We start from the raw sequence: 9949 nt of genomic DNA, 5'->3' as shown, positions 1-9949 counted from the left end.
TGATTAAATTCTTATTATATAACCGACAAAAAAAAAAAAAAAAAAAAGGAAAATCTATCTTCGATCGTACAAACAATTATGCTCTTCTCATGATGACATGAGGCACACGTAGACAAATGCCCATGAAGGAAGTCTAAGTCTTACTCTTCACATTATTCTTTCTTTTTTGATCAATGACAACCGATTTTTTGAAGTCACGTCAAGCCATAACTAACATAGACTCAGTTAATTTTTTTTCACTGTGATCTTCTTCATATAAAAAAAAGGATAATTGAAACGAATTTAAGAAATTAAAAAATTCCTTATACCAAAATATCGAACTTTTATAAATATGTAGGGTCATTTGTTTTAAATTTAAAATAAATAATTTTTAAATAATGTAGATATTTTATAAAAAATATTTATTTCATAAATATTTTATAAAAAGCATATATAATTATATATTTGGTTACAATAATAAAAAATATTATTAGTTATCTATTTTTAAATTTTATAATATCTTTGTATATTCCACCTCTTTAAAATACTCTTTCTCATTTATCGTATTAAATTATTTTTAAAAGTTTCTCAAAATATCTTCTTAAAATAATTAGAAATATTTTTGTTGGATTCTGATTGTTTTTAAAAGTTAAACAAACATAATAGGAACTTATAAAACAATTTTTTTTAAAAAAATAAGTAATTTTTTCATGAAACAAATTAAAACAAACGGGTCCATAGTTCTTATATTCAAGTATTAAAAAATAAAATTAGTAATTTTTTTCGTAAGAGTGTTGATTTTCCTCTCCCATAATTAAATTCCCATGCTAAGAGAATCTGTCCGGATCAGAGTGATCCTTTCTAGAGAGGCGTTTATTCATCTAATTATTTTATTTACTTTCGCGCTGTAGTTCCTTATAAAAGAACAACGCAAGGTGACCAAGGATCACAATAAAACTAGTCAATATTATGCGTACAATTGTTAGGATCTCGTGTAGATCTTTTAAAATATATTTTTTAATTAATTGATTGATTGAGGACAACAGCCTAACACTAACAAAGCTCGCAGCTTGAAATTCATGCTAGGAGGGGCCAAAAGAGCTGAATGATTCCATCTGCGAGAAAAAAAAAAAAAAAAGAGAATAACAAAATTGGTTATGAATGGCAAGGATAAATGACCAATAAGAAAAGACATAACATAACATTATTTGTGAGTTTTAATTAAAATTTACACACACACACACGCACAATTTTAAGACAAGAGAACAAGAAAAAACAAGGGAGGGTGGGTAGAGGAAATGGCAACGAGGGGCCCATTCCTTTCTATTCTCTGTTTGTTTATTAACTGCCTCTGTCCCCTTGTGAAGAATCCTAGGATGTTTTTTTTTTTTTTTTCCATACATACATACATACATACATAGTAATACATCCCACTTCTTCTTCACACACACACACAAATGGGCATATTTATTAGTTTCAGAAGAATATCATCTATTATTTGGATATGATAATGCCTCACTAAGACTTCTTTCTTGGAGTATTCCTTCATGATTCATTTCAATTTTCAATTTAAACATTCTGATTGGTTTGAATAAGTTCAAAAAAGTTCAAACGAGGCTTGATTATTAAGAGTTTTTTGTAAGTTCAGCGTCCAAATATGCTTGCCTCGACCGAATCACCAACTCTATTCAAAGATTATTGGTCAAAACAAGGTTTAATTGTTTGTTGGCTCTCTGGTCAAGTAGACCTGAATTTCAATATAATATGTTTTCAGCCCTTTTTTTTTATTTAGTCTCAACTTTTTATTTGATATAACAAGTTAGTCTCCAACTTTTTTTTTTTTTGGGTACAAAGTTAGTGTCAACTTTTGAACCCTTGCCTTGATACAACGGTGTTTTGGGTTCAATCCCCATGTGGCCCAAAAAGTGGGGTATTGTGGAGGGTGGGGGGCCCGATATTGTGTGCTGAGCGGATAATTTATGCTTACGTGTAGGATTCCTTTTGTTGCGAGGAAGGGTTAAATAAGTTACGGGGGCCCAAAACACTTTTGATTTCATTGTCACACACATGGATTCTTTTTTTTTTGTGTGCTGATTTGCTCATGGATTCATTTGAGCCCACTGATTGTCCACAGCTTTGGTGTACGGCCCAATAAAAAGCCCATCGGAGGAGGCCTGTTACGAGATTGATCAGAAGCTGGAGGTATCTGTTCCCTTCGAAACGAATCGCTGGCGTCGCTGGATACGAATAGATCAGGGATCGAAGAAGATGGCTTGGATATGGTTGGAAGCTGCCCTTCCCCTAGGAATTATAGCTGGAATGCTTTGTGTTATGGGCAACGCTCAGTATTACATTCACAGAGCCGCTCATGGCCGAGTATTTCTTCTTCTTGTTTTGTTTTTCGCTTTTTATTATCAGGTATATAAATTCATTCTTACCCATTTAACATGATCGGATCTTGCAGCCGAAGCACATTGGGAACGATATGTGGGATGTTGCGATGGAAAGAAGGGACAAGAAGCTCATGGAGCTATCCTCTTCTGCTTCTGCCAATTAACCTGGTACTGGTATCTACCTTCTTTGTTCATCCCTCTTATTCTGTTTTCTGCTTTTGAATGATCTTCCTGTTCTCAGGCGACGATCTTTGTTCTATTCGTATTTTGAAGCTGTTTTGTGGCAGCATATGGCTGATTCTTGATTTTGGTCCCTAGGGTTTTGAATAGGATTCTAGTAATTTTTTCCATTGGCTGGTTTGTACAAATCGAGCTTCGTTTACAATAGAAAGAATAGGAGCGGGGTGGGAAGATGCATCAATTTGTTTTTTAGCACATGAAATCCAAACTTACAGTGACACTTATAAGCAAAAGGAAGGGGAAAAAATCTGAAGTAACACAAAACTTCATACATGTAGATTGAAAATGAACTATGGATTTTGTTGCGAGAGTTGTTTTTGAGAGACATAAGGAGATTTCATGAATATAATTGGTTCTTTTCCTACAAGGCTCCTCAATGCTAATGAGCAACAGAAAGAGAATGAAAATAGTGATTTTGTGATGAAAAATGATCAACATATCCTTATTTTGAGTCGAGTAATTATAAGGAAGATTCAATAGGCATTACCCCCCCCCCCCAAAAAAAAAAGGGGCTCAGCCATGAACTCTCTTTTGTAATATCAAACGAGGCCCAAAAATCTTAATTCTTTGGAGATGTCTATCCACTATTATGAATCATTGGTGGTGGTGCAGTGTTGTTCTTGTTACTGCCAGTAATAAACTATTTTTTTTTTTTTTTTGGGTATTTTGCCCAAGATTGGCTTGTGTGGCATTGCTGTCCAATTGAGAAATTCTGTATGCTGATAACACGTCTATGTGTACTGCTAAGCTTTAGGAGGCACTGTGTCTTGGATAAATGTCACATGCTATGATGAAAGAACCAAGACTAGTAGAATTGGAGGGCTATGCATTTAAGCAATAACTTTGCTGCTAACCTAATGAAATGGTGTGATTTGAGACTAGTTTCCTGTAAACTCCGCAAGTTATTTGCTTCTAAAAGTTGGATATTTGGAACGACAGGCTTCAGAATAAAAATTACATTATTTAATGTCTCTTTGGCAAATATAACAACCTGTATGTGATGGCATTGTTGAATTGATTTGTATTTCCCCTTTTTCCACCCTCATGAAGGAAAACAAAAGAAGTATGTGTTTCCATAATCATCTTTTCATTTGTATTTGGAGAGATCTATTTTGAAGTGTGCCATTATATACTTAGACTTAGAAATTTGATTTGGTTTATGTGTAAAACTTAAGGGCCCAATGATCGAGTACAAATTATAATGCTGATGCTGCAAAATGCAGGTTGTTCCGTCAATGTGCTTGCGAAAGAAATAAATTACTCATCTGAAGTTCCAGCTGTCCTGAGTTCTGACAAAGCAGGATGGGTGACAAAAGTTACATTTATCATCTCATTTCTTGTAATATACCTATTCTGTGAATCACTTTTCCAAATTTGAATGTATTAACACAGGCTTATTCGGGCTTTTGTTCGGCTTTGAGATATTTGTTGCCTGTTACTGTTTGATCATCTTGTGCTCGAATATCCTTATATAAATGTAGAGATCAGCAATTGATTAAATAACGAGGCGAGCAACCCTCCTGAGTCATTTTCAATCCATTCTCCATAAAACATGAAGGAAATGTTGGAAATTGAGAAGGGCTGTTTGCTGCATATAGCAGCAACGTATGGTTTGAACTTTGAAGCTTACATACAAATGTGTGAAAATGAGTACTAAATAATGAGATGATGAGATATCGACCTTAAACCTTCTGGGCTTTGACAACAATTAGACAGCATTTTATTTTACATTGAGGGAGAGATACTTCGGCTATGTTTCGGTAACTATCAAACTGAGGTTTGGAACCCAAAAGTAAGGTTGGAGGTAAAATTTTGTGTTTGGATAAAAATTGGGCTGAAATGGCTTTTGGGTTCAAAATGAAGGTTGTGTGGTGGAAACAACTTTTTGTTGCTTTTACTCCAACTTCAGTCTGCAACCTTCAGTTTTGCAGATTTAACCCAAATACAATTTATAGATAGTTAAGCCTTGCATTGTTCTGGCTTATAATTATCAGACGTGTCTTGTCCTAGGTTTTAGTAAACCAAGAAGTGGATATGTCTCCTCTTTGAGCCTGTTGGGCCGTCGTATTTTTGTTTATTTTTTCTGAAATCAGCTGCTGGGCGATCTAATATCTGATATATAGGTTCCCATTCCGAAGCTTGTGTTTGATGGTAACTCATTCTTTTTGACCCACCTGAGAGACCTTGGTCACAGTTGTAGGGAAAAAGAACGCTACGACCTGCAGTTTGGCTTGTAATGTCAAATAGATCTCTCACGTCAATATTTGGTAACCTAGACCCTCCATTCTAGTCCTCTGCCTGCAGCCAGTTTCATAGGTTCGATTGGTTATTGAATTGATCTAAATTAGTGCTTCTATTCTACAATTGCATTTCAGTCTCTTCCTACCTAATGAGATTTATGCTTCCATGGCTTTACCCATGCCTTCAACCTTACATCACACAATCATAGCCCGCCTGTATCCGTTGACTGGTTTGTTCCTTTGTTTGAGTTATACTTTCTTGGTGTTTTGTTTCAAAATCTTATGTGGATCTTGTTTGTTGCACGCTGGGTCGCACTGTTATATCTCATGATTATTGAGACACGGGTATTCAGATTCAGTAACTCTGCCCTGTGTTAATTCAATGTTACTTTTCCTTTTTTTTTTTTTTACTGCTTGACCAGTATCAATAGCTGAAGCTGATTACCTGCTTATGCAAGTTTAGTTATTTTCTACGTGGTGCTACCTAGGCTAGGATCAATGGTTAGCCGTTTCAGCACCATGCATGCAAACATAGTTTTCACACGTGGCACTTTTATTGATTTGGGTAACCTATGAGGATTAAACTATTTATTGAGGCAAACTGTTGGGCCTTTGTGCTTTTCCCATTTATGGATTGAGCTCGAAAAAGTGACCCCCTCCCCCTCTTTTGAAGATAGATCATGCGTTGTGATCCTGAAAATATACTCCTTTAGACTGGTTCTTGAGAAATAGTCTCAATTATGTCCAAATTATGATTAATGTCATTCATAACTTATTAACTTGTGAATAACCAGTGCGACATATTCTTCAAACTTTATATGGTTTATAAAAAAGTGTATTTAATCAATAAAACTATTAAGTCCACTTTGGAAAATACGGGGATGACATATTTTGCTTAAGTCATATTTTTACTTTGTTTAGCCAATCAATTTGTTGACTTTTACACGCGCGGGCACATATATATTTATGTTGAATATAAACAGGAGGCAAACAATTTGATATGAATTTATATCTTTTTTTTTTTTAAGCCAGACGTATGAATATGTTGACGTTGGCCATTTGATGGTCGCTGTCCACTTACGACACAGTTTAAACATCACAATTTTTAAATTTCAATTAAGTGTGGGCTGAAACAAATTCATATATCTCATAAATTCCCTCAAAACAAGAATTCTTTATCATTAATGCCCTTCAAAAGCATCCAGATATGGTAATACTAGTAGAGGAATTTGAATTTAATTTTTTTGAGAACTGACAGATATGGTAATACTAGTAGAGGAATTTGAATTTAAAGTTTTTGAGTACTGACAGAATGTAATGTAACGGATAGGACATTTTTTGAAAAATTTAAAAAAAAATCAAAAGAACAGGTGTAGGTGACATTGACTTGCGATCTTGCAAAAATAATATATGGCATCAAATGTAGTGACAGCTCAACTGTTATAATGGTCCTTCGTTGCAAGCCAGTCACACCAAAACTTGCACTCCACTAACTTTGAAATATTGCCTATTATTGGCAACTTTTTTGTTGAAAAACTAATAATTAAAATTTCTTCAAAATATGTAAATGATAATTTGATCTCTTGTTAAAAATTATCAAATTGTTGTTGTTAAAAATAAATGATTCATAAGTTTTGTTTAAATATTCATAATTTTTTTTTTATTGGCAACAATACAATAACAAATGAAGAATTTAACATGCGAAGTGATTTGCTGTTATATTATTGCGAATATAAGAAAAAGTTACGAATAGTACGACTATTTAAATAAAATTGTGAATCATTTATATTTAATAAGGGTAATTTATATAAATTCATTAATGAGAAAAATTTCTTTAAGGACTTCAAGGAAATTATAATATTTTGAGGGATCAAATTAATTTATATATTTTAAAGGGATTTTATTGTCATTTTTCCTTCTTTGTTTCAGCAAAAGTAACTTTAATCTTCTAACTTGAACAACAATTTCATTTCAGTAGTTTTCATTTGGGTGTGTGAGGTTAAATCTGATTGTGCTAAATAGCTGCTCTTGTCAAAAGAAAGTTAGTGACAACTTATTTGTTAAAATTAGGGAAAAATAGTAGAGAAAATTAGAGGGAAGAAACAAGAAGATATAGAATTTTCTCGTCTAGATGACAAGAAAAGAAATGAGAAAGAATGATAAAAGTGATGGGGGAAAAGGCCCATATGGCTATATGTTACTTTCAAAGTTTTTCCCTTAAAAGTAAAGATTTGATTTTCAAGAAAAAAAACACCCTTTTTAAAATTATCCCATAAAAACTGATAAATATTGGTGTGTGTAGCAGAAGAGACTAATTTTTTTCACAACAAAGTGAATAAAATTTCGAATCCTCATTAAGAGATATGCTTATATTTATTTTTTTTGATATTGTCTGCAATAGGATAGCCTCTAATAAAAAGATATCTATCCTAATCAAAAGATAAAATTTCCCTAAGGAAAAATGAAATATGATGCCTGTATCCTTTTCATAAGGGTATTATTGTCCATCATGAAATTAGTCATTTTTCTTTTTTTTTTGTATTTTCTTCTCTATTCATTATTCCAAATATAAGGGAAAAAACATTTTTCTCCCTATTTCTCTCTCATTCATTTTCTTCCCCCCCCCCCCCCCCCAAAAAAATTCTAAATAAAGGGTAAGCCCTCTTTGAATTACAATATCTGTCCTCATCCTGTGGATCTCTCAAGGCTCAACTTATTTTAAATTTCATTTTTCACAAGAGAAAAATCAGAGCTCAAAACTTGAAGAATAATATCATTTTAGTAATTTTCAATTATCAAACCCACTTCGTTTTCCGTCTGTTTGGTTGTGGATTTCTTGGATGCCCATTGGCAGAAGAAGAAGGCCCTTGTCTTCTGCAACACTTTCGGCTTTGACAGTACAACAGCCTCACAAGACATGCAAGAGAAGAAGAAAGTGGACCCCATCCCATAAAAAGTATGAAAAAGCCCTGCCTGAGAATCAACAAGAAACAGAATGTCCTCTTGTTTGTAAACTCTACTTTTGCTGAACAAGAACTATAAATTTGACCCTGGTGGAAATGCAAATAAACATTACATTTCAAATTACAATATTAAGCTTTAATATGAATATCGTAGCAACATATACAATCCATCTTATGGTTTGTAAATGAAGGGCTAGTTTAATAGCAAAGACACAACCAGGGACGAATCTTGAAGAGGGCAAGGCTTACCACTTCATTAGTTCTTTGGAAAAAATTAGAATGTTTACTTCTAAAAAACATTGGATTTTGGCTTCCTCACTTCATGTTTTATTTTCAATCCCCCCCCCCAAAACCATTCAGTAACTCTTGGACTTGTTACTGGATACAACTCTCATTCTCCACAAGAGCATTGGTTTGTTTGAATACTGATGCCAATATGAAGACTTCATCAGTGGACAATCTATAAGTGGTTTTTTGTAAATATTATCTGAGTTGTGTGTTAGGAATGTTATATAGGAGAGTCTCATAAGAAAAATGGATTTTATAAGTTCAAGGGATTCTTCCTCTCAACAAACTAATCTTTTGGGATATGAATTTCTCTTTGGACTTATGCTCACTACATTGTGAAGCTTGCATTCACGCTAGTAAGCTCTCAGAGCCTAGCCAATCCAAATATACATGTATAATCTTGTAGCTGTTATATGGGCATGTGATTGAGCCAAAAATGTGTTTGCTCTTGTGTGTAATTCCACTACCCTTCAACATATGATTATCCAGAGGGTTATAAGCAAAACAGGATAAAAAATTGCTAGTTTTGGGGGTGTTGTATAAGGTTGTTTGGTGGGGTGAGTTGTAATCCCTTCTTCATTTATGCATTTCATTTTGGAGAAATGTTCTGCTTTCTTGTAGTATTAAATTAAGATACTAAGCACTCACTTTAAGCCTCACTAATAAAGACAAAGAAGGGAGCTTTATAGATCGGAATTGACAAGAAATTGAAGATGTGTGTGTTTGTAGTTGTTTGTAAGTGGCAAGCAAGAAGGAAAGACAAAACAAGTATTTAATGTTCACATGTGACGAGTTAAGAGGAACAAGAATTGGATTCTTCTTATTTGCCTTGCCTTTCATGTGCTGTCATCTCATGTCTTCACTCTAAATTCATTTCATTGAGCCAATTGGCATTCCTTTCTCTTTATTGCAAGTCTTGATATTCATATGCTTATGTTTTAGTCTCACTGCATCATATTTTCTTTGTGATTATGTGATCATGCATTTAGACAAAAGTGAGAAGATGTGGACGGAAATGTGTGTAGACAGTCCACTTCTTCTCTTTATATCATTTTGTGATGTATAATAGGAAGTTTAAAGAATAATTCACACTGTTTATTACTTATAAAAAGTACAAATTGCTAAGATTTTCTGTTATTACGATTGCTTCAACTTATTTTTCTATAATCATGAAATCATACAATCAAAGAAGAGATGGCCACTCTAGGAAAACTTTAACCTATTCCTAACTTGACAATATACTCAGATTTGCATTGGTTGATAATATCAAATATGGAATAATTATTAAAAAAAAGATACATAAAAGTTACTAAATACCATAGTATAGAAATCAGGATCAATTTGTCTGGTTGAACCAATAAACCATTAACCAATGTCTTAACTAGTTTAATAAAATATTTTGTTTGATGATTGATTTGATTACATTTCAATTGTAATTTTAACCATTAACTCTTTTACTAATGCCTTAAATAATTTAATGAATGATCCAATTTTCAATACATTGTTGTTATGTACCAAGTATGTTGTTTCCTTACATGTCTCCATTTCATTAAAAAACTTTCTTTCCAACCAAGCAGGGCCTAATCCCCCCTTTTTTCCCACTTTATTTCAACCAAGTAAGGCAAATTAATTAATTTCATTGTTATTAATAAATTAATAAATAATAGTTAATTAATTTCCTCACATTTTTAAAAATGTGTGACTTTACAATTTTATTTTATCTTTTATTGACATTAATTACCACAATAAAGTGTTGTTTAGAAATTAAAAAAATTAGTCTGAAATATAAGCAGATTTTAACAATAATCTGCATATCAATAAAATCTTTATTCTCATGAAAATATAA

At 32.9% G+C, this 9949-nt stretch overlaps 1 protein-coding gene across 2 annotated transcripts; it reads left to right on the top strand.

Moving 5' to 3' along the window:
* The first annotated feature begins 2185 nt into the window (after positions 1 to 2185).
* Positions 2186 to 4147, top strand: LOC129300164 (NADH dehydrogenase [ubiquinone] 1 alpha subcomplex subunit 1-like). 2 transcript variants are annotated; one of them, XM_054938695.1, is made up of 3 exons: positions 2186 to 2355; positions 2444 to 2546; positions 3836 to 4147. In XM_054938695.1, the coding sequence occupies exons 1-2, from the start codon at positions 2248 to 2250 to the stop codon at positions 2534 to 2536; spliced, it is 201 nt and encodes a 66-aa protein (XP_054794670.1). In that variant the 5' UTR covers positions 2186 to 2247; the 3' UTR covers positions 2537 to 2546; positions 3836 to 4147. The 2 variants fall into 2 exon arrangements, with proteins under 2 accessions (XP_054794670.1, XP_054794669.1); XM_054938694.1 differs by having other exon boundaries at positions 2188 to 2355; positions 2444 to 2540.
* The last annotated feature ends 5802 nt before the right edge of the window (positions 4148 to 9949 follow it).

The sequence above is a fragment of the Prosopis cineraria genome, unplaced genomic scaffold (assembly GCF_029017545.1).
Source record: "Prosopis cineraria cultivar Desert tree isolate PC_DT_omini unplaced genomic scaffold, ASM2901754v1 PC1459, whole genome shotgun sequence".
NCBI classification, from domain to species: domain Eukaryota; kingdom Viridiplantae; phylum Streptophyta; class Magnoliopsida; order Fabales; family Fabaceae; genus Prosopis; species Prosopis cineraria.
This window is presented reverse-complemented; position numbering and strand designations above follow the sequence as displayed.

Coding starts and splice junctions, on each gene's coding strand:
- LOC129300164 (XM_054938695.1), top strand. CDS start 2,248: ATGGCTTGGATATGGTTGGAAGCTGCCCTTCCCCTAGGAATTATAGCT. Junction 2,356..2,443: donor ACAGAGCCGCTCATGGCCGA/GTATTTCTTCTT, acceptor CGGATCTTGCAG/CCGAAGCACATTGGGAACGA.